Consider the following 24,319-nt stretch of genomic DNA (forward strand, 5'->3'; position numbering starts at 1 on the left):
GGTCGCCGCGAGCCAGCAGCATCCGCAGTGCTCGGCCGAGAGGAGCGCAGGGGCGCTGCGGAGAGCGGCGCTCCCCTCTCAGCCCGGGGTTAAGCCAGGGGTGTCTGAATCCGTGCCAGCCCGGTGCTTGCTGATGGGTCACGCTTTTTCCCTCCCCCTCCTAGTGATCCGGGGGGTGAGTTACTCCGTGATGATGCGGGTTTGGTAGTTTACGGGCATCTGACCCAAGAGCAAGCTGCAGGCGCAGCAAAAGTTTCTTAAATGATTTCTGCAGATAAACCTAAAATCAAGCTTAAATAAGTTCAAGGCCGAGGCTTGGCATGTCCCAAAGCTTGGTACAGTTGCTCTAAAGCCTGCAGTGTATTGCTAGCGACAGGCAGCAGCAAACTGGCTGGGCCACGTGGCTGTAGTTGGGGCAGAAGCCCCCAAAGAGCATGCAACTGCGTCGGGAAACGAGAGCATCCCTTGCAGGTCTGGGTTGCAACGTGCTACGCTTATGGCATTCAGGGAGAGTGTTCAGCACAGCCTGCGACAGGCTGCAGTGCTGATTATTTTCAGCTTACTGGTTACAGATTCTTTCTGACTCCCCCCCCCAAGTCTTTCAGGAAAGTTTTATTTTTTATTTATTTTTTTTACCCCCTTGGAGCAATGCAGGTCTGGGAAGGCTAGCACACAGTTCACTAGACTGTTTACAGACACAAATGCCTCAACTTACTGAGTGGTGGAAAAGCCTAAAAAAAAGGAGGGATATTTGTAATGCAACTTTTCAGAGGTCACTGGATATATGGCAAAACGTTCAACGTTTGCTGTGCCTCTCCCAGTGTCAGACTGCCCTGGCCATGTTGTTTGTGCTAGAGCAGATTTCCTGGGGTGCTGCCAGTTATTTCTGTGGGTGAAGCACTCAGGATACGTCCCGAGTAGATGTCATTCTATTTATGCCCAGAAATACTCAAAGAGATAYGCAGGTGACCCTTTCTCCCCAAATCCCATCTGCTGCCCAGGTGGGCACAGCTCTTCCCAGGTGTGGTGCCAGTCAGGATGCACAGCACGCTGCGAGCTCCCTGCCTGCTTGCAAATCAAAAACCCCAGCACACAGAAAGTCTTCCCAAGACTAAAATCTTATTCGCGGCTCAAAGAAAAACGATGCAGAGCCGCCCCAGTCAAAGCAACTATTAAAACAGCATTGTGGAATGTTTTATTCAGGGTATTCATGTTTGGTATTCATACCAAACAAACACAACTCTTCTTCCTGAATAAATATACTGAAGTAAATCCTGAGAATCAGCCAGACGTGTTTGACTCATGCCATCTCCTAATCTTTGGCCTATCCAGTTCTTCAGAGCAACCTTTGGACAGCTCCAGATTGCATCAGATCCCGGGATCACCAAAGCGGTGGGYCCACAGAAGCCAGATTGTGTCTTTTGGCACGCTCCCTTCCCCTGCGTCACTGCACCTGGGCAGAGAGGTGCTGCAGCGATCGCACGCCGGGCAGAGAGGTGTTGCAGCGATCGCATGCCAGCCTCTGAGGCTACAGGACGTTTCTTTGCGTATAGTTCTCCACCGGCTGCTCCTGTTGTTCCAGGTCACTGGAATGAGATTATTATGTAGTGAAAATTAGCCTAACTCCAAACACTGCTATAAACTATTTGGCAATTCCCACCCCAGCCCCAGGTTTAATCCTGAGCTTTTTTTCACACAGTAATTGCGTTCAGGTCGGTGAGATAATTCTGATTTACACAGGGGTTAATGTTTACACAGACACTGGTGGCAAAATAAGCTTGGAGCCCTTCATCTACTGTTTTGGCAAATGAGAGTTAATTGTTCAAAGCACGGTGTTGATCACATGCTAGTCTACACTTTGTGTTTGGAGTAGTGTCTGCGAGTGTGTTGCTAYGGAACAAAACCTAAGTTAAGCAGAGAGTATCAGGGGAGATATTTGTTTTGCCTCGGTTTCGAGAACTCTGAGCCAGCCCTTGGGACTGGAGCACGTGCCACCGAAAGTCCAGATGTGCGCTCTCATTTTAGAGCTGTCAGTTCACGGGTGCTTCAGGTGAAGATAGCGAGGGCCTGAAGACAGTGAAGGTCTGCCTTTCTAAGGGGCTCAGCACTCCCTACTAACTCGGTGGAGAAATGTTGAAGTTCAGTAATTGGAACCACAGAAACGTTCAGGTTGGAAGGCACCTCGGAGGTCACTAGTCCACCTCYCTGCTCAAAGCAGAGTCATAAGCTTGCTTGGAGTTTGTCCACTGGGATCTCAAAAACTTGCAAAGAAGGCAATTCTGTCTCTACAGCCCCTCTTCCAGTCGGCCTTGCATGTTTTCAGTGAGGCCCAAAATAACTGCCATTTTTCCTGGGGAGCTGGCAGCATGGAAAGGGTGGATGCTGTGCAGCTCAGTCTGATGCTTGTGAGCGCAGTGTGTTTTAGAGAGACTGAGGATGAGCTGCCTGTGGTCCCCTGAGCATCACACGGGGCTCCAGCTGCTTCCTTATGTGCTGCTCCGCTTCTTGAGTTGCGGGATCTCCATCTTGTCTCTGTTCCTAGCCTCTCTGTCGTGCCTGGGGTTTGGAGGCAGAGYGGACTTGCAGGTCAACTGGGATTCAGCCATGCGGAGCTGGTTTGAGAAGGAAGGGGAGACAAGAGGTGGCCTTTGGGGCCAACCGAAAAGGAGTTGCTACAGAAAGGAAGGTTTCCCCACCACGCAGGTTAGATACCTGCAGACCATACATGAGAGTGCKTTGGAATAAGAACCATACATTTCGCCCTCTTCTCTGTACTTCTGACCACAGYGCATGGTCCCTGTAGCTAGCCTCTACCAGCCATTAGAGAGCAGACTTTTATCCCATGAATCTTTTATTGTGCCATGTGTCCTGATATGCTGCAATAAGTAGCAGCCACATTGAAACAGGCAGGTCTGGCATGCAGATGGTGTATCTGAAGGACCCCCCAACCCAAAGTTTGGGTCCCAGGAGGTCTATCCTCCCTCCCAGCTTGCCCAGCAGGTGCTTGCTAGTGGGTGGTTTTCCAGCAACAGCTAGGGCMGGAGAACGAGCTCTGCTGTGTGCTGCTCAGGTGAGCTCTGCTCCTCTTGTTCATTAACAGGGATGTGTGGGAGCTGAACCCTGAGGCAGAAATGGTGCTGTGGCTACAGCTGCTCACGCGTCCCTGGGCTAGCAGCTGGCTGAAAGCCAGGCACAGGGAGTCCCAGCAGACCACGCAAGCAAAGCCTGAGAGCCTAATGCGATACTAATCTCTCCACGGCCTTGTCCCTGCCACCCCTGGGAGCCCTCTGGGTACTCTGAACGAAGGTTGCAACCAAGCAAGCAGCAAACAAGGCATCCTGTCCTTAAAGGGGGACATTTGCAAGGATGCCCTTTGACATTTCATTTGGCTTTCCCTCTTCCACTGCCAACAGGAGCTGAGGGACACAGATCATGGTCCCTGCTGGCACAGTGAGAGCACCAGATAGCTCAGACAGTCTTAGGTCATCTCTCCTTGTCTTTGTGATTACAGAGCTGACTTAGTGGTTCGGATTGGGGAACGAAACCCCTCCTGTTTAGTGCTGAGTCCAACTCAAGGATAGATGAGGACAGAGTAAATGAGCAAAGCTCTTAAGCTATTCTTGTTCTAGCAGTACTTTTTGTGGGGAAGGATGCCATACAGGAATGGACTCGCCTGCTTTCTTCACCCTTGCAAGGTGTGCGGTTGTACTCTGGCAGGTTCATCAGACCAGACTTAAACTCATTCATTTCATTCTGATTTTACCTGTCATTTCCCAAGACAGTAATGCCCTGTGGGCACAGATCTTCCTCAGGAAGCTGAGAGATGATGAGCCCCAGTGGCTGAGTGTCTTTTCTGGTTGCAAAATCAGCTGTTGGCTGCAAAATTATCTATCTGTGCCTTTGGGCAACAGGTACGGCTGCCAAAGAGTACTAAGCAGCTAACAAAATGAGGAGAGTAAACATGTGGTGCAGACACATACAACTGGTGGTGTATCTGTGTTGACTTCTCACATTCTTACTTCATTTTTTAAAAGTACACAAAAAACCCTCTCCTGGTGCATTAGTATCATTACCACTGTTTTTTCTGTTGCTGGATCATGTCTTAACAGAAGACGAGTATCTGAAAGAGAACGCTGAAGCCGCAGTTCTGCAAGATGAGAGTATTTTTTTTGTCAGTGATAGCTTAATGAATTCTCATACTTTGTCAACAGCCTGCACACCGTTGCACACTTATTTTGGACCCGTGCAGAAGCTGTTATGCCTCCTCAGTTTCAGGAACAAAATTATTTAGGTAGTTTTGTAGATCTAGTGAAATAACAGCATCAAAAAAGGTGATGTTTCGCTTGAATCAGCCTGTAGATTCAGCACACTGTAGGCCTGCCAGAGGGCTGTGTTGCTGCTTTAGAGAAGGGGGGGAAAGCAAAGACTGAAGTCAGGAATCCTTTAAATTGGCCTTACAGCCACAGCCAAGGTATTACGGAGATTTGCTCTGAGCAGGTGGCAAAGAACAGAGCAAAGAGAGCTCACTAAATAATCTCTAAGCTCGCTAAATAACGTCTCCCACAGAGCCTCTTTCTGCTTTTCAGGAAAGAAAAGATCACAAGGTAACAGTGGAGCCTGTGTTATTGGTGTCTRGAAATTACAGTCAGGCTTTCAGGTGAGCGGCAGCAAGGCGCGGATAACCGTGTTTCCAGCGCGAAGAGGCAGGACCTGGGATCAGTGTGCCAGAAGACGCGCTGCAGCGGAGTATGACCGAGTATTCCTGCTGCTTGGGGGCCAGAGGAGGGCAGGCTGCCTCACGTAGGCCTGCTGAACCTTGGGGGTCCGGCTGCCCTCCGGTCTCTCGGCAAGCGGCACGGCTGCGTAAGGTCACCTCCACCACGCCCCCCCCCCGGGGGGCAGCGGCGCCGGAGGCTCCCCAAAATGCAGGCCGTGCCCAGGCTCCCCCCCCCCCCGCCGCCGCGAGCCAGGGCCTGCTGGGCTCGGCAGCTACGCAAGGCCCGGCCCGAGGGGGTCCCGCAGCGGCTGCGTTAAACGCGCCAGGCCGACACTGGGCAGGAGCGGAGGGAGGGGGCTCGTGTCTCCCCTCCGTCCCGGTCCAGCAGGGAGGCGCCGCCGAGCTCCGCCGCCCCCGCGCAACGGCCGCCGAACCGCTCGCTGCGCACGCGGCCCCAGCCAAGGCCCCGTCGCCATGGTAACCCCTAGGCGACCCTTGCGCCCCGTCAACGTCCCGCAGACCCCCCACCCCCGGCACCGCCCAATCACGCGCCCTGCCCGCTGCTCCCTGCCCCCGCCCTCCCGCCGCGCTCCACACGGCTCTGCTTCCCATTGGCCCACGTGGCAACCTCTTCTCCCTCCGCAGCCAATCAGCTCCAGCCAGCGCGGCCGAGCGGAGGGGCGAGGCGCGGCGGGCCGGGCCGTGACCCGAGGCGCTATAAAGGCCCCGCCGGGGGCCGCCGCTCTGCGGTCTGGGCCGGCGGGAGGGCGCCTGTCATGGAGGGGCCCTTGGTGCTGCTCGTCAAGAGCCCCACGCAGCGGCACCGCGACCTGCGGCTCCGCGCCGAGCCCGCCTGGACCGTGCGCCGCCTCAAGGCCGAGCTGCGCCGCCTGCTACCCGACGCGCCGGTGAGTTCTCCCTCTCGTCCTTCTCCCGCCTCCGGTTTAACGGCGCTTCCCGCCGCGCCCCCAAAGGGTCGCCGCGGGCGAGTCCGTGGCGGCTGCGGGCGCTACCTCCAGCCCGGCGGGAGCCGCCGCGGTGGGGTGACGGCGAGTCCCCGGCGGCGGTTCGGCCAAGTGACGCAAGTCCTTAGGCAGACTGCARAAATAAATAAGTAAACAAATAAAAATAGAGGGGAGTGTTTCCAGCACCTGCTTTTGCAAGTGATCTGGGGGAGGAGGGTCGTGCACCGCATTGCATCAGTTACCCGTTGTTTACTGATAAATATAGATGTGAAACTTGTTCAAGCTGTGCTGGGAGTTATTTTAGGAGTTAATTCAGTTTCTTGTGTAACCGCTGTTAAATATTAACTTTGCCTGATAGGGCACTGGACGTACTTGAGAGGTGTTTACAGCATGTGGTTGGAAACTTTTCTGCTCTTGATGGGAAAGCTTGATCTGGGCTGCAGGCAAGGTTAATAAATATTACTGCTTATGTGAAAATTGTGTATCTACAAAGTTTGTTGTTGAACAGTATCTATGAAATGATGTGAAACGTCTTGGATATAGGCAGTGGACTGAGGCACCTTTCTGATTTAATACGAACAGCATTTGAAAGCTGATTCTTGCCCTGTAAATCAAGAACCTGTGAAGATGGCTGTTCAGTATGTTCATGGCTGTGTAATGGGCTTTGCAGAGCTCTTTGCAATTTTAAATGCAGGCATCTGAGTTGCTTTAAGTCGAGATCCAGTGGGTTGGCATTGTGAGAGCTCAGCAAGCATGTAGTGCTGTTCTGTCTCAGCTGATGGGCAGCTGGCAGAGGCTTGCCTACAGAATGTTCTCACTGGGGGATATGTGCTTTTTGCCTCTCGGTGACTCAGTTCAGCGGAAGCGAGCTGCCTCATCCAGCTTCTGGATGCTGATCTRGGTTCTAACTGTATTGCATCACATGTGTGAACTTTATAGCGGCCCCTTGAGAGGTGCCTTACTAGCATGTATGAAGGTTCTAATAAGCCCTGTTAAGATTTACTTGCCCTGTGGGAAGGTGATTGCCTGGAAGCAAGATGTTCTCACTGACTGTTTTGCAGCAGTAGGAAGACTTTAGGTAAACAGCTGCTCAGGTTCATCTCAGGGGGTCTAGCAGGTTTAGTTGATAGCACCTTCAGTGCTGCTTGGATTAGACAGTACTGCCAATGTCTCTTTACAAGGAGCACAAAGGCTTCTGTCAGAACTGTAAAAGAGCTGGTATGTAGCAAGTCCTTTGCTAAAGGAATGCTTTTTATCCTCCTGCTGGTTTAGTTCTCAAGGAATTTTGCACTTCAGTAATCAACTGTTCTAGTCATGCTAGCCAAATTCTTGGGTGTGCGCAATTCCTCATGCAACTTGATGTGCAGGGTACTTTACAGTTGCATGTGTCTGTCCATTTGGCCACAATTTATATTAATCAGTGTTATGCATAATGCAAATGCCTAATGTTTGCAGGCACTTGCCAGAGTAAGTAACTACCATAACTCTGTCTTCTCCCAAGCCTGAAGAGGACCAAAGACTGATTTATTCTGGGAAACTACTGCTTGATCATCACTGTCTGAGAGAGYTTCTGCCAAAGGTATAAATTCTTCTATGCTGTGCTAATATGTCAAGCAAGGTGAAACAATTGCTTTTTAACGTGCCCCTACTTATGTTTTAGCAGGAAGAATTGCATGCTCTTCATCTGGTGTACAACCTCAAGACTCCTGTGACTKCACGAGAAACCAATGCAAAGGTAGTCATCCTGACTCAACATATCACTGTATCTTGAGTTTATGACCATTTGAAGAATGGAAAGTAATGGCTATTTTAAATATCACTGATGCTGTAGGTTTTTCTTGCAGGTGTATTGCTTCTGGTGGTAGTTTTATTGATTAGAGATATGAAAATTATTTTGAATGAGTTCAATACAAATTGATTTATTGTTCATAAGTAAAGATTCCAATGGCATTTGAGAATAGTACAACCTAATTGTAAAACACAGCATTTCTTTACCAAGCAAAGACTGTATCTGGTAAATTCAGTTTTGTTAAATARTATATAACCTGTCACATGCCTCACTTCTGGACAGAAAGACTGGGCAGAAGATAATCATTCTAGGGCAAAAAAAGGACTTCTAACCCCATGTCAGTGTGTGAGGAAGAAAGAAGACTTAATTGAAGACTATTTAACTGCTCTCATTAAAGACTTGGAAGCATAAAGCAAGCCTTAAAAAAAAAAGCATTAGTACTTGATCTGAATACTTGCTGGTGTTAACGGCAATAGATGCCAGATGGCTAAGGATGTGTTTTAGTTTCAAGAGTGTTGGTGTATTTAAAAGTACACTTACATTGTCCATTCTAGGCAATTGGAGTTTAGTCTACTTATGTTTGGAGTTTGCCAGATAGAGGCTGTCTCTGGTCTGGAYATTGTACAGATATATTAGCACAGAGCAGCTCTTGACTTAGCATCTCTATACAGCAGTTTATGTATGCAACCATAAACACTTAATAGCTAACAAGTCAAGCTCTTTTGAGTGGAATCCTCTGTTTCTCCAATTGCTTTTTTATAACCAGACAGGGCCCGACTGTTTGTGTGACAGAATTAGGAAATGCAGACCTAGATATCCTGAAAGTGAAAAGAGTGTAATCAAGTCACTTCTTGTATACAAGTCACTTTTCAGGAGCTTTAAATGTTGGTGAGTTTCTGGTGTGAATGGAGTTAGTACTGTGACAGTACMTAGAGAGGAGGTTACTGCAGGATAAAGTGTATGGACTGTATAAYAGTATTCTAAAACTAAGGTATGTTCAGTGTGGTGTAACTTTTTTGCATAAGGTGTTCTTAGTGTTCTGAATCCTTGCTGACTGCATTGTTATCCTCAGGTTAAAACTGATCAGCTAAAAGTATTGCCAGAAGTTAGTCGAGAATCTCCTGTGTCTTCCTCAAATAGTGAAAGACAGAGATGCTCTTCTGACAGCCAGTCTTCAGCAGAAGCTAGTACCAGGTAAACAGGATTGTTGTTTATGTCAGTCAAGTTCTTAAAATGTTGTCAATYTGGGCAGACCTTTGAATGCAAGCCCTGTATGTCATGTGTTCTGTGTTAAGCCAAYAGCATATAGGCTAAGGGTAATGAGGATCTGTAAGCTTTGGTGGACGCTGAAGAAGCTAAAAGAGAAATGCTCTGCTCTATTAGTTGAAAATTTTTCCTTTATTCATGTGGATAAAGAGATGCTTGTTAAATGTTTTAAATATGAATTTTGTTTGAGATCCACAAAATGGTGGAAGCTGTTTGCATGTGTCATGTAAAAATCAGTGTCCCAGTTTGTCCTGTATTTAACTATATTATGTTTAAATTTCAAACAAGGCTTGAAACAACTCGGCATCCTTTTCAACGTGTGGCTCCTRGGTTCTCTGCTTACACAACTTACAGCATGCTTCAGATGTCCTGGTTTCAGCAGATCTATGCAAGACAATATTACATGCAATAGTAAGTTTTCTTCTTTAAAAAACTGCCAGTGGAAAGTAGAAACTGCAATATAAAGAAGTAGAAAGCTTGTGACAGCTCTTTTGATGCAGCTCAACTTTTTGGGATGCACTTYTTGTACTGTGTTGTATTGTGTGGAAATACATGTGGCATGTACTTCTGACTGTCACTTTGTTTGGCTCACTGTCTAGGCCAGTGGCTTTGAGTCCTGCAACTTGCAGATCTTGAACTCTTTTGCTGGGAGGGCATGTATCTGCAGAGCAAACTAAATCCTGTTGATAAGCCTCATCTGTCATCTTTTTCTGGCTGCTTTAAGTAGGCTATAGATGGACTGTATGTTGTTGTCTTAGGTCAAGTGAAGGATTGTAAAAATGCTTTCTGAGCAGTCTAAAGGTATTTGGAAAGCTTCTGCAAAGTGCTGAAGTTATTCTTAAAACTGAAGGTAAAACTGGCATGAGTTGACTTGCTCAAGTCGTATCAAGTCTTGTCATAGGAAGAACCAATACTTGCATCTTCTACCCTGCTGTAGTTGCTAAACTTTGTCTTTTACTTACCTGTATAATGTGACTCTAGCTTTATACTTTTTAACAAATTGAGCAGTTTTTAGTACCATCATCAGATGTAAAAGTATTTGCCCAAGCTTTATTCTGTACTTTTTTTCTGGTTTTCAGCTTGGCTTCTGCTGCTGCATCTGCTGATCCATCCCGTACACAACGTTCTCAAGAGATACCGGTGGCACCGGTGACATCCCCGACTCCTCTTCCAGACCCGTTTCCTGCACAAAATCAACCTGGAAACCAGAATGTTGCTCCACAGGTTAACCCAGCAGCCAACCAAAACCTGCGAATGAATGCCCAAGGGGGTCCGCTTATGGAGGAAGAGGAGGAGGGTGGCAATCGAGATTGGTTGGACTGGCTCTACTCGGCAACGTTGTTTTATGTCTTTGTCAACATCGTCTATTTCTACTCTAGTGTCAGCAAATTTCTCCTGGTTATGGGTGGCACTGTTCTGATGTATCTGTAAGTGTGTGATACTAATATTTATTATATTTGAAAACATTTCATTGAAATATTAAGTTGTACTGTGTTAAGCTTTCTTACATTTGAGTGTTATATGACTTAGGTGCAGAAAAGTTGAAGCGCTCCTTTTATCCTGATATAACTTAGTGTTTAGCATTTAAAAATACAAATACAGCCTACTCATGTATTGAGTGAAGAATGAGTAATGGATGGCATGTTATGCTTTGACATACTCAAGCTTATTCTGGCATAGTTGGCTTTCTGTAGAGAACTGCTTGAAACCAAAGTAGCTCAGTAAAGTCCCTAGTAACTCTCTATAGTGTAGAGTAGACAGACATGTAGGTTCAAATGTAGTAAATAACACTTCCTTGTTTGGAAGCAGTTGTATGAAGTCTATCTGGAAGATAATCTTACACCTTATCTGTAAGTCRTGTAGCCACATGGGCTTTTCTGCTGTGTGTTACTTCTGGAGAGCAGACAAAACTAAACTGAATACAGTGTCCTGAGTTGCTTTCCAGTCTTTCTAGGGGAAAAGCTTGTATCATCCCTTAGATAGGGTCAATAAAAGTGACAGGCCCTCAGCTGGTACATTTGGAATCTTTTGTCTGGGAAAGATTTCTCCCCTCTCCCCCCTTAAATTTGTTGACTACCAGTGAAATGAGTAATGCTGGCCTTTGAATTGCTGTTGGTACGTCTAGAAGATGATACTGTGGAACAGTTCAAACATTCAGCCTTTCACTCTCCAAAGTCTGCATAAGATTTGGAAAGTTATTTGCTTCATTAGTAGCCCTTGCACTTCATGATTATTGCTATTAAATAAACAGTTGACACTTTGGGTTACAAGGTGCAGTCACTGCAGTGAYACTGATTTCCTAAGCAGCTCTTTATGGCCTGTTATGTATTTGTGAGATAATGCCAGTCTTAAGTTGTTTATTGCGTAGCTTGCTTAAGGTGAGTGCAGACAAGCTACCCAGGGGTGTGACTAACATTTAAGGCAAACTCCAAGCTTTCCTTACACCTGTATCAGCCGTATTCCAGTAGGCTTAAGGTCTTGGTTAAGTAGCATTACATCCAGCTTTATACCTGTTACTCTGAACACTACCAAATATTCAATTTTCTGCTTCTACCTCATAGCTTTTGGTAATAGAGAAGGCTTTGAAAGTATTTCCTCCAGCATCTCTACAGGTTAGGGCAGACTATTTCAGTGTGTTGAACTTTCCCGTTACATCAAGACAATTCAAGTAATGTCTGACTGCTTGAAGACTTACAGACTGCAAGAGTGTTTCACCAGTATTAATAAATCTATTGGCTTTCCTAGGCATCATGTTGGATGGCTTCCATTTAGACGAAGGCCAGTTCAGCCCTTTCCAAACAATGTTCCTCCTCAAGCTGCTGTAAACCAGGATCAGAACAACAATTTACAGGTATTGTCTTGTTTCTAAACCATGAACATGAAATCCTGTGAAGCTTTATTTTCAGTTTGCTAACTACAGTAGTAGGAAAAAAATAAAACAGTTTTTTTCAGAAGCTATTTTCCATGGTGGAATAATTACTAGCCTGCTTTTTCCTTTGGCATGGTCTATTGCTCTTTTCTACAAAATAACATGTAGCCTAAAATGTTGTTTTGTAGCTTCTGTCTGTTAATATGTCCTCACACTTTTTTTTAATGGAATTGAAAGTCTTTCATCTGGGAACTTACTTCTGTTTTAGGTAGTAGTCCTGATAATTCCTCRTAAACGCACCACTCTGGCAGTTTATGCCACAAAAATCTTGGTTAGAGGAGGGTACCTTTTGTAGCAGAACGTGTAGATTTATCAGATTTTTGTGCAACTGGAGAAAAGGCAGGTATCTGCAGTAGGTAGAGGTGGGTTCATACTGCAGCAGTAGTCTTATTGTCTGCAGTTAGAGAATCTGTTCAGCTTGCAATGCTTAGTCTGACCTAGTGACATGATTTACTTGAATGAAGTGAAAGACTTAAATTGCTTACACAAGTTGACTTTCTGGTTCATGTCAGTGAATGTTAAAGATGGTTGTAAAGGTATAAACAGTACAGTTTCGATCTTGTGTGTTGCTGCTTCTTGCTGTAGGTATTTGTYCTAAACGCAGTGTTCTCGAACATACAACCTGAGTAAATCAGCAACAGTAGCATGCAGTTTGCTCTTTCAGCTATGTGGTTGTTTAGAGGTGATATTTTGGTACAGAAGTATGCTTTTTATATTCTGAAAGAGTAACTTTAACACTGGATACCAAACAGTGTGTGTATATATATATATTTTAAATGCTGCTCATTTATCAAATATCCTTTATTTCAGCAGGAAGAAAATGCGGATGGAGTAGATGAACCAGAGGCCTCTTCTGAGGAGGGACAAGTTTTACGGGAATACCAGCAGGCTAGCCCCTCCTTTATAAGCACAGCATGGCTTTTTTTCAAGACTTTTTTTGCATCCCTCCTTCCAGAAGGGCCTGGAGCAGTCCGCAACTGATGTGTCGCTGGTCTACCTGTCTGAAGCTTCAGCAAATTTTAATCTACCTGATGAAATCATATTCCAGCTCAAACATGAGTGACAATGGATGGAGTCTCCTTTGGCTCGCATTGACCAAAGAGAGCTGCAAGAAGCCTTAAGTCATTACAGCRTAGAGACGAAGATGTGCTGTGCTTGTCTTAATTCCAAAGAACTTCATTCTGTAGTGTGATAGGTACCCATGTAGAAGCTTGGCATTGTAAACCTGTGCACTGAATGCACAGGCTCTAGGCAGAGGTGTACAGAAATGTAAGAGAAGCACATTGCTTCTTTCAGTGCAATGTGATTCCTGTTGGAATGTTTCAAATGCTATTTAAATTACACTGAGTGTAGTATCTCCAAACAATAAATTGCTAGATAAGCATTAGCAGWTTTTTTAGGAAGGATTTATTTTAAATTGCTTCAGTAACAGTGCTTAATCTTAAGTTGTTTTCTGTGTAAATATTTTCAAAAGAGACATAGCCTTTCTTCCATTTCCCTGCTTCRTGAAACAGGGAAATTGCAAGGACAGTGACTTCTTGATAAGCAATTATSTGTGGGTTAGCTGAGTTACAGGTTAAATTTCAGACTGTCAAATTCAGATACTTTAAAATCAAGGTCTTTTCTACTCCCGGATCATGGGAGAAAAGTAAACGCGTTCAATTCTAGATATTAAGAATTTATTTAATATTGACTATTTTCATTGCTTTTKGTTATAAAGCTAAAACAGTCATGAAGTTCTATGTTCACCTTAGATGCATTCTGCTTCAGAGCARTTATTTCAGTAGTTTCTTCGTGGTGTTGCCTTTTGTTTTTAATATGGTGAAGGCCTTCAATAAAACTTGCGGGCATTTGTATCTGTACGTGTACCTAACTTGTACATGTACCTCACTTGTACATGTACTTGTACAATCTGGAGATAACCTGTGCAAAGTGCAGGCTGTGCTCTTGACTTCTGTGGAAAAATTGATAAATGAATTGCATCATGAGGTCAGAAGGATGCTTGCAAATACTTAAACCCTGTCCCTTACCTGTTACCTGAATATATTCAGTGCCTTGGGTGACTTTCCATGAGCAAACAATAGGTGTAGGCATAAAGGTCATGGATATTCCTGAAGCAAGGAATTGTGCAGGCATTTGGAAAGCTGGAATTTGATCCCTTTGGTGTGGTGTGCGACTTCTGTTGACTTTGCAATGCGTTACCTTGGCTCAGGGATTAAATTTGTCTTCAAACATTCTGTGTCTAGGGACAGTAGTCGTGAAACTTTTACACCGCTTCCCCTCGGTGCTGCTTGCTAATAGATGGTAAAACTGCTAAAGATTAAAATGTTGTGCCAGTGCATGAGTTTGTACACAATCAATTGACTGATTAATTTGTAATGCCTGATCTTGCCATTTCAGATTAGACTGACATTAAATATGGTTAGTCAGTGTTACCTGCTGTGGCAATTTTTTTAATAACTCGTTGTTCAGAGCCAACAGCTCCTGTCCCTGAGCCTCTTGCCAAGATGTGCTTTTTAAACGTGTTTTCGGTTTGACGGAAACTGTTTTGGGGAGGAGGGGTAGAGGGCTGTGGAAAGGAAGGCAGGCAAGGTGATAAACTTTAGCAGTGGTCTTCTGTAAATACTTTCAGTGAAGTATTTACAGAAGTAGTGAATTTTGTTACTTGCTCAGGAAGTACCTGGAGTGAGCAAGCTTTTGAGGATGCTCTGAGGTTGTGTCCTCTCTCTCTCTCCTTTCCCCAGCCCTGGTGAGCGCACCTGTGCTCAGCGTTGCATTTTGAAGATGGATGTCTCCACAGGGTTGGCTTACTACTCATAATTTGTGTGTGTCAAAGTGATAAATGAACTGAGATGCCTTGGTCCTGGTCTCAAGAGGGTGTTTCTCGGTAGCAAAACTCTCAGTATTTTTAGACATATTTCACAGCAAGTAATCCAGTAGTTGAATTCTTGTCTATTTGAGTTACCAGGCGTAGGAGTAAACAGCTTCATTTTTGTGTTTTTTATAGCTGAAGCTTTATAACTGAAGCCATGCAAAACTGGGCAAATTGGTTGGAAGCTTCTGGGCCTTTGAGTGTATTTTCTTAATGACTCTGTGAAATGCAACCATTTGTTTGCCATTGACTGCAGGTAGGCAGAGTACTGGACAAAGTGCATCAAAGCAAGCCCTGCGTAGTTTAATGATAAAGAGCAGCTGCAAACTGCTACACCCAGACAAGAGCACTGCTGGCTGAAGAGCAGAATGGGAGCATCTGCCTGACAAGTCTGCAGCTTAGTGACCCAGACCAGATGAGTCCAACTGGTGCTACACTGGGTGTGTTGTAGTTCTAACTGATGTTACTCTGCTCTAATCAGCTTTAAGCCCTCAGCTTCTGTGACAGTTGGCACTGCCCTTAATATTATGGCCCTAAATTAAGCTGGGATGACTGAGGTGTGGAAACATGGCTGGTGTGAGATGACAGAAGGAGCAGTGGAAATACTCAAATATGTAAATATTGCAGAGAAGGAGAACCTGCATGTCAGCTGTGGGAGAGGCAATTGGCACCAGCCTTTAAATTGGTCAAGGGAATTGAGGTTAGACAGTGGGAAAAAGTGAACAGAAGGCTTTCAGGGAACAGAATAAACAATAGTAAGGGACAGTGTGATCCTGTACTGGGACAGCAGAAGCATGCGGGTGACTTCAGACTGTTTCTAAATACAGCTTTCTGCGCTTTTGAGGTTATGAGTTTAAGAAGCTGGAAGGGGAGAAAGGGTTTGGCTTGGGGCACAACATGGAAACCAAGTCATCTAGCTCCTGTGTTACTTCTTTGTGCTTGTTATTTGAATGCTGCTTCAACTAAYGTATCTGTTCAGACATCAGTGTGCAGTCCAGTTCATTCCTGAAACCAGTCTGGCTGTATACATGGTGACTGGCCGCAGGGTGGCGGAGCAAGCAGTGGAATAAAAACCAGCCTGTCCGCTTCCCTGACTGAGCGCAGATCCTTGGCCTTGCTGGCAAACAGGTCAAGGGAGAAATGCACAGTCTCCCTTATCTCAGATTTTTTTTTTTTCTTCTCACTGTAGATACATCTGAAAGACTGTTTATTTGAAGAACTGTTGGTCTTATTTATCACCATGGATTTCTTCTATCCTCAGTCTCATTTATGCTCTGAGAGAGTTGAGGTCGCTGCTTAGCGCACGAACTTTGGAGGGGCTGTAATTTTCCRCTCTTGCCCAGAGTCGCTTTGTTTGTGCATGTGTTCTCCCCTTGGTTCTYTGCAGCTGGGAAGGGCACAGCTGTTCCAAAGAGTTACAACCTCTTTAGCCTTTCAGACTTCAACTTTCAGTTTTGTCTGAATGCCAGATTCYGGAGGCAAAACAAGTGTGCTCTGTGGCTGGCTATCACAAGCTTGTGAACAGCTGGAGGCTGGTTAATTCTCAGCTGTCTACCACGGAGCATTGGACAAATGTTAGCAACTGGAAGAGGTTTCCACTAGGCACATTTTGTGCTGGGTCCCTCACTGGTGTGTACTGCCTAGGCAAAGGAACCACTCAGCTGCTTGTGTCAGCAGCAAAAGCTGGAGCTGGTGTTTTTTTTTTCTCTGGGTTTGGCAGTGCAGTCAGTGCATGTGGAGCTTCAGCTGGCTGCTCTTTTACTGGATTTCAGCAGTTCCACCTGTGAAAACCCTAGGCTGATATGGGCCTATGTGTGTGCCAGCTCTTTTGGGTTGTTGGTGGTGGGGTGTGTGGATATTAGTTTGGTTGCTGCTTTAGAAAGATACGGAGCTACTGGAGAGAGTCCAGTGTAGGGTTATGAGGATGATCAGAGGGCTGGAGCACCTGCCCTCTGAGGAACGTCTGCGAGAGCTGGGCCTCTTCAGCCTGGGGAAGGGAAGACTGAGGGGGGATCTTACCAATGTGTACAAGTACCTGATGGGAGGGTGTCAAGGGCATGGGGACAAATTCTTTTCAGTTGTCCCATGAGACAGGACAAGGGGGAAATGGGYAGAAACTGAACCACAGGAAGTTCTGCCTGAATATGAGGGGGAATTTCTTCACTGTGAGAGTGACAGAGCCCTGGAACCTCCAGAGGGGTGGTGGAGTCTCCTTCTCTGGAGATGTTCAAGGCCTGCCTGGATGCAGCCGTGTCTAACATGCTCGGGGTGGCCCTGCTGTAGCAGGGGGATTGGACTAGATCTCCAGAGGTCCTTTCTAACCTTACCCATTTTGTGATTCTGGGCTGTGATACTGGTGGGGAGCACAGTGCYGCTGTTCCTCTGGGGCCAGCATCCTGCGTCCCAAGTCTATGCTGTGTCACATCTAGYGAAAGCTCTCAAGCTTTTTCAGTCTGGGGCCAAACTCCCCAGTGACATCCCTACAGATGCCTGTCTCTAGCTGATGGGTTGGAGTGGCCTCAGAGYGTTTCTATCCAGTGCAGGAGAAGGTTGCTGCAGCCCCTCTTGGTGTTGCTGGCCGGCCGTGCTCTCCCCTCTCCTCACCAGTGCAGGGACTGCAAGAGGGCCTGGAGGTGGTGCCAGGGCCCATCTGGCTGACAGAACAGGATGTGACCCTGCTACCTGGAAGGCTATCTCAGGAAGCAGCTGCAGGGTAACACTGAAGGTTTGGGTCAGTGCAGCGTGAAGATTAATGGCACCCCAAGAACCTCTGCTCTGGATATTGTGGGGAAAAACAGCCCCAGTTGCTGATGGCACAGTCCAGCCTCCAGCAAGGTGGTATGTGTACGCATGCACGTGTGGCCTTCAGACTAAGCCTTACACAGCAAATACCAAAACCTCTTCTACCACCCCCTTTCTRAGCGCTGCAGAGCAGGCTCAATTAGAAAGCATTTTGCCATTTAAAAATCCAAAGAAAAATGCAGTTTCCTCACTCAGTATCCCTGTGCCACCCCTCTCATGAGTCCCCATGTGCCCATGCCTCATTCAATGCAGCTGAGAAGTTGCTTGCAAGCTTAAATGTGTTACTCCTCAGTGCAAAAAAAAAAAAAAAAAAAAGAGAGAGAGAGAGAGATGGCCAAGAAGGCACGTGCCCTGCCTCTTGCTAGTTTTCCCTGACTTGTGTTGACAGCGGGGGGGCTGGCTGCTGCAGCCCCCTGTCACAGCCTCCTCCAGCTGGTTACTCCAGGGCAGGGATGCTGCCTGCACCTCTGCACTCCAGATGTTCTTGCTATTGTAGTTGGAAAATTAYTGGCTTTCCTGTTCCTGCGGGAGGTCAATGCCCGTGAGTCCCCTCTCCTTCCTTGCTCTTCCAGCTCTGGCTGTCTGCTAGAGGAAGAAGTATCTGAAGCAGAGAAGGAGCATGGGAGCTGTAGAAGCGCCAGATCTGTTTCTTGCTCTTCTGTCCTTACCAAACCTTGGGCTCAAGTGCTGGATGCCCCTGTATCAGAACGCCCTGGTTTTCCATGTCYTTCATGCTGTTATGAATTACTGCCCCTGGCTGAGGGTGACTCTGGCCTGGGTCCTGCTCACGTTTAACTTTACGGTGCCTGACACTCAGCGGAGCTGCTGCTTCACTCCAGTTGTCTTGCCCTAGAGCTAGACCTTCACAGACCTTGGCCACTGCTCTAACATCCCTCCTCTACCTTTTGACTGTGGAGGGACTGGATGTGTGAGAGACTGGAGCTGAAGGACAGAAACCAATGCCAGCAGAAGGCTCGTGTTTCTTAAAGCCTATTTCATTTAAATGCTTAAGAGGAGCAAGAGCTCAGCTTCCTTTGTACTAGCCCAGGGTAACAAGTTTGTGCCCTTTGCAGCTTCACTGWGAAGATGTTTCTCCTCTCCAGGTGTTGGTGGCTACCAGCAAGGATGCTGCAGGGGACACAGTGGTGGCTCCAGGTGGCTTCATAAGAGCTGGCGCAGCTGGGCTGGACGGACACCTCGGRTGCATGTTGCATGCTACTCTTAATTTATATGTGTTTCCACTGTGTGGAAATCCACCACCACTGATTTGTAGCGTAGGATTGGCCAGCCCAGTGCTGCTCACAGCAAGGAACCTTTCCCGGGCCCCTTCCCCTGGTGAAGTTTGGAGGAAGGCTCTGGCTGCTTGGTTTCCCTTGGTGGGTCAGCGACCGCGAGTACCTCCCGCCGGGGTACTCGAGGCCATTCACCTTCTCAACTTGGGAAGAAAACAATGTGGAGGAAGCGTGCTCGCCTGGTTCGGGGCAAACACTGAGCTCCAGCAAGCCCAGGCTCAAGGAGGGCAAAAAGCGGACTGGGGAGAGGAGGGAGGCCCGCTGCACTCAGACGGTCAAGCAGGCTCCTGGAGTAGGGCGAAGATCTCACTTTTTTTTCTCTTGGTCGCAGCGGTAAATGGCTCGTGGGTCCTCCTGGGAGCCTCACTCCTGAAATAACCTGGGTACAGYTTGTCCTGGGGCTTGTTCTGTGATGGGCCCCAGCGCTGCAACAAGGGTGCAGGGGGTCCAGGGGTGTGCGAGGCAGGTGTGCACAAGGAGTGGATTTACACTTGGGTTTCTAGTGCTTCCTAATTAGCAGCTGAGGAAGGGTGCGTGAAAAWGTCTGCTTTGGCAGCTGCTTCACCATCTGGAAAGTGGAAAATTGGGCAATTGGTCCCCAAAACAGTCACTGTCAAGGGCAGAGGCTGAGAGCAACCCCAGGGTGGTGGGAGCAATTGCTCTGTGATCATGGTGCTCTCCAGGGAGGTGGGAGATGAGGGGTCATGCAGCAGCAGCCAGCGGGTCCCCCTGAGCCCCCTCTTCCTGTGATTGTGCCTCAGTTTCCCTGCCATGTGCCCAAAAGCAGGGGAGGAGATAATAGTTAATAAACCTTTAAAGAGAAGAAGCTGCAAGAAAACATGATCATTCCAATATACAGGAATTTCTGTGTGAAGAGTAGGTGAAGAATTGGCTACAGGCAAAGCTGGAGGCTGCTCCCTCAAAATTTCCCCCCTCCAATCTCTGCACCCGCTTTCTCTGCCTGTACAGATGCAGCTACACCCATGTTAGAGCAGCCTTGGCAGGAGACCTATGTCCTCCAGGCAAGCGCCCGCTGTGGGGGGAAGGCAGTGTGTGACTTGAAGAGGGTTAAGGAAACTATAGGAAGATTAGGAAATGTGTGATGAGTTTTGATAACTAGAGGAAGCAGGTCATGTCCTGCTTAGAATGAGCACCACTTGGAGGTAWGAAAGCAGCCTTTGGCAGGGCCAAGGATCAGTCAGTCTTGTCCGTGCTCTCCGYTGCAGCGGAGGATGCTCTGGGCTGGCAGGATGAGGCTGGGGACCTTTGGGATCTTGCTAGTGCTTCTCCAAGCATCAGCAGCCTGCGAGTTTGGACCGTTTCCTTACAGCATCACGGGGATCGTCTGCAGGATGACGAAGCCCGCGGCACTGCTGTGTGAGTCCCTGCTATACTGGGCTGGYTTTCCCCCCTCCCAACAGGAGATGTTAGTGATGGAAGATCAGCCAGGTGAGGATGTTCCTCGTTTTCTGCAGTTCTTGGGAAACTGCTTTTCTAGAGGCATGTATCAACATCTGCCTGGGAGCACAGGGCACTCCTACAACCTGAATAGCCACAGCTCCTGAAAGAAGCTAGAAAACTGCACCCAACACTTGTCTTTAGACAAGCATTTAGCGAAGCTGCTCCTGGGGTGGGGTGAAGTCATGGAGGAACTAATGCAAATGAGAGCGTTCAGTTCCTCGCTGCAATCTCACCTCCAGGCATTGGTCTGCAGAAGCAGAGAAGTGATGTTTCTCCCCYACCTGCACTTTTTTCGCAGGGGATTGTGGCGTGGTGGTGGTGGTGGTGGGGAATAACTAGCGCTTCTGTGAAAGGTGAGCAAAAATGACTCTGTCCCATCCCCTTTGCTAATGGTACCTGTAGAGAAGGATGCTGGGCCAAATGGAGAGTGGGTATTTCTTGAAGGAAATGTTCCCTTGGAAAGCTCATCTTCTGCCTGAGGCATGTGCCCAAAGTTGAGGCTAGAAAGGGCAGAATAACGGGCGGATCAAAAGTTGACTGCAGCATGGGTGATTTTCAGGCTCGCCCATTTCCCTGGCTGTCTTTCCAGAGAGAGGACAAACGATATTATTTAGTGCTGTCAGAGACTATCTGATCTGATGAGTCCAAGTTCTCCTTGGAATCAAATTGTTCCTGCTCTCAGCATCACTCAGCTTGTCGGGGGTCTGCTATAGCAGAGCACTGGGGTAAAGTCAACAGCTTGTGCGGTATAAAGACAAGCATATCTGGACCTTTCCAAAATCTGCCCCTAAAGTGCAGGTCAGGAGTGGGAAAGCAGAGCTTGTTTCCCTGGGAATGGCCTATTTGTGACTGTCGAGCCGTGTGCAGTGCTGTCCCCCATTGCAATCAGCTGCTAAAATTATGGCTTCCCCCCCCACTATGTACTATGGAGCTACTTCTAGCCCTTCCTTAAGCCTAGCGGATAGGAGATACCATCGATAAAGCTCTTTCGTAGTGCTTTAATACAGCATGTGGACCCAACTTTATGACTAGGAAAGATTGCAGATCGTTATCTTTGCCCTTTTCTTCCGTGCACAGTGAACCAGGAAACAGCGCAGGTCATTCAAGCGGCGTTCAGAAATGCCAGATTCCCAAACATCACCGGCGAAAGGTCCATGCGGTTTCTTGGCAAGGTGGCCTACGGGCTGACTAAGTGAGTATCGCTGCGTGCTTCAGGGGCTCCTTTCCGCACCGTGGGAGGTGCAGGCTGACCGAGGGGATCAGAAACTTGCCTGGGAGGAAGATTTGATGCAGTAATTTCTGTTTAAAGCGAAGGGCAAGCTCTGTTGGCCTGGAGCAGGGCAAATGCCTTTTCCAGCTTATGCTGTTCAGACAGATAATTTGCATTGCAAGATTTAGTCTGTGCCTTTTGGACAAATAATCTGCATTTTAAGATTTAGGCTGCTGACATGTTACACAGGAGCCGTTCCTCTTCTACGGGAAGTAACGACAACGTAGTAGAGGAGACCTCTGAAAATCACAGTAGAAAACTCTGCCCATCAGGGCTGTACAGAGCTTTCTGAGCTCTCCTGATGGCCTGTTCACCGACAGATGGTGCTAATGGCTTATTTAACGCAAAGATGGGAGGTAGCCTGTGGCAGATAAAACCATTCTTTACAGCACTTCACTTGTAAATGTTTTGTGGCAAACGCCCAGAGAGGTTGTGGAGTCTCCTCTGGAGATGTTCAAGGCCCATCTGGATGCAGCCCTGTCTAACATGCTGTAGGTCACCCTGTGGGAGCAGGGAGGTCCCTTCCAACCTTACCAATTCTGTGATTCTATGAAACGAGGCGGCATTTTGCTGAGTTACTAACTGGAATGTTATTAGGGGAAAATAGATGTAGTGAGGCAAATGCAGTGATGCAAATGCAGGAGAGGTTTTCTACTGAAAAAATGCACTACAGTAAAACCTGGCTTTTTCCATAGTGCATTGATCTGCGCATCTTTCAGGATGTTTAAAGCGATCGCTGTGCTCGTATCAAACAGTTGCAAGAGAGGAGAGGACCTTGGTTTGCAGGGAGCAGTGCACAAGGTTGAGCAAAAGCAGCCTTGCTGTTGTGTTTAGCCCCTTTAGTTGCAAAGCCTTCCGAGCGCTTTCCAGGGGARGCTTTAGAAATGCCACGTGCTCAAGAGTGGACACGTCTCCCGTGATCAGAGACCCTGTGCCGAGGACAGCCAAAGGTTTGGGAACATGCTGGGTTGTTGTTCTTTCCAGCATCCAGATCAACAACTTGTCCATTGAGAAGAGCGAGGTAGAGCTCAAGGAAAACGACGCCATCGACATTGCCATTAAAAACGTGGCAGCTATCTTCAAAGGGACCCTGAACTACGGCTACGCCGGGGCCTGGTTGTAAGTACCCAGGAACCCTCTGCTTCCTCTTCTGCTTCTGTACTGAACTGCAGTTCCCTCTCCGGCCCTTTGTAAGGGCAGAGTTGCTTAAAATCTTGCATCATTCAGGCTCTGTGTAGCAATGCTAGTTAACCTCCTCACTCTTTGTCTCTTACTGCTTTTGGTTACGTGAGGAGGTGAGAAGGGCAAAACCTGCAGCTGAATTCCTCCCACTGCCTTTGTTGCTTCTCCCCAGTTTTCTCTTGCTCGTCTCCAGCCTGATGCTGCCCTCCCTGAGCTGGCGGCGGGGAGCTGGAGGAGATGATGGCAGGTTCATGGCAAAGCTCCTCCCTCCAGGAGAGCTGCATCCTGGTGATGCTGAAGTCCGCCACGCTTCAGAATTACCACTAGAAAGAAGCAGGTTTGGGGCAACAGTCCCCGGTCCTTAAAAAAAGGCTTAGTGCTCCTGTTTCCCTAAGTGCCGCTATGGCAGTGGCTTGCAACAGTTTGAAGCCAGAGGTTTCGTGGTGGACTGGCGTTTTGTACACTACCGTGCAAGGCCTGAGGTGAACGGTGTTATAAACGCCAGCCCATTGCCGGCGTCTGGTCAGGGTCAACCTTCTCTTGTCACGGGTGTTTGCGATTGCTGAATGTTTTCTGTTCTTCCTTTACAGTTTGCAGCTTTTTCATTCAGTTGATTTTGAAATTGAGTCTTCAATTGATCTTCAGATAAACATTAATCTGAGTAAGTAAAAGCTGGAGATCACTAGTTTCGTAGGTCCTTTGAAYGTGGGCTTCCTCCAAGGCAGCAGGATGCGTGGTAGCTGGGAGCAGGGAACCTGGTGCTGGCTCTACTCTCCTCCGCTGTGATCGAACAGCATCAAGAGACTCTGCTCTTCCATGCACGCAGGGCAAGAGACAACCTGGCCCTTGCAGAGCTAATAGGTTGAATAGGCCAAGCAGAGGAAGCTGGTACAGATCATTTCAGCAAGATAATGCTGGTTTACGCAAAGAGCTGACCAGCCTTCTGTCCTACCTGCAGGACCAGCTTTTGTATCTTTCAGGGCAGGCTGGCTTGGAAAAAAATGTGAGATTTTCTCAAAAGAGTGAGTTGAATGAGGGCCTTGTTGCTGGAGATCTGAACATCCATAAAGCCTGCTTGTTCAGCTACCTCCGGCTCAGGCCCAAGGCATGCTACGGCAACTGAAGCATCTTCCTTGGGAAGGTCAGTAGCTCACAGCTTAGACCGGAGGGGGAGAGAAGCAAGCCATGCTCCTCCACCCTCCCTAGTGGGGTTAGAGGGCAGTGGTTTATTCTATTTGCCCATTAAACACATTTTCCAGCCTCTGGAAAGTCTTAAATGGGAAAGTAGCATGAAGCTTTCAAGGACAGTATATTACTACTTCCAAGCTCCTTGCAATATGACTTAATTCTCTGCCTGTACTGGCTTGTGGGCTGCACGCTACYGCCAGATTTTGGGACTTTAAGGCACAACCGAGCCCCTGATGGTAGCAGCTGGTGAAGCTGAGAGGTGTCTGAAGCATGGAGAGAGGTGTCCCATGGAGATGAGCTTTGCTGGACTCAGAGTGCTGCAAGCAGAAACCCTGCATCCAGGTGCAAGGCAGTCCTGCCCACCCCGACTTCGTAGTGTCCCGAGTCTTTTGGAAACCTTCACTGGGACTTCTGGTTTTGTGCCGAGCACAGTGCTCCAGAAATGAGCTCCTTTCCAAACGTAGATGTCTGGTGGCCTCGGTGTCCTTCACATGGCAGTGAAACCCCCATGCTCCATGGTTCTTGCTAAGTGATCTCATCCTTCTCATCTCAATAGCGAGTTGGCTGTCATTACTTTTTTTTTTTT

At 47.5% G+C, this 24,319-nt stretch overlaps 2 protein-coding genes across 4 annotated transcripts in view; both read left to right on the plus strand.

Annotated features, from left to right (window-relative positions):
• Positions 1-5,395: 5,395 nt before the first annotated feature.
• HERPUD1 (homocysteine inducible ER protein with ubiquitin like domain 1) lies at positions 5,396-13,053 on the plus strand. Of its 3 annotated transcripts, none has more exons than XM_085315724.1 (8): positions 5,396-5,625; positions 7,184-7,261; positions 7,343-7,417; positions 8,544-8,665; positions 9,026-9,148; positions 9,817-10,164; positions 11,483-11,588; positions 12,477-13,053. In XM_085315724.1, exons 1-8 carry the CDS (start codon positions 5,494-5,496, stop codon positions 12,645-12,647), a joined length of 1,155 nt encoding a protein of 384 aa, XP_085171850.1. In that variant the 5' UTR covers positions 5,396-5,493; the 3' UTR covers positions 12,648-13,053. The 3 variants fall into 3 exon arrangements, with proteins under 3 accessions (XP_085171850.1, XP_085171851.1, XP_085171852.1); XM_085315725.1 differs by having other exon boundaries at positions 12,480-13,053; XM_085315726.1 differs by lacking the exon at positions 7,184-7,261.
• Positions 13,054-19,864: 6,811 nt separating this feature from the next.
• The window catches only part of CETP (cholesteryl ester transfer protein), an 11,473-nt gene continuing 7,018 nt past the window's right edge, over positions 19,865-24,319 (plus strand). The window contains 4 exon segments of the mRNA XM_085315717.1: positions 19,865-20,009; positions 21,138-21,285; positions 22,348-22,482; positions 23,136-23,276. Of these exon segments, the coding sequence (XP_085171843.1) occupies positions 19,865-20,009; positions 21,138-21,285; positions 22,348-22,482; positions 23,136-23,276 (569 nt within the window).

The sequence above is a fragment of the Rhea americana genome, unplaced genomic scaffold (genome assembly GCF_003343005.1).
Source record: "Rhea americana isolate MKP2758 unplaced genomic scaffold, rheAme1 scaffold_438, whole genome shotgun sequence".
Lineage (NCBI taxonomy): Eukaryota > Metazoa > Chordata > Aves > Rheiformes > Rheidae > Rhea > Rhea americana.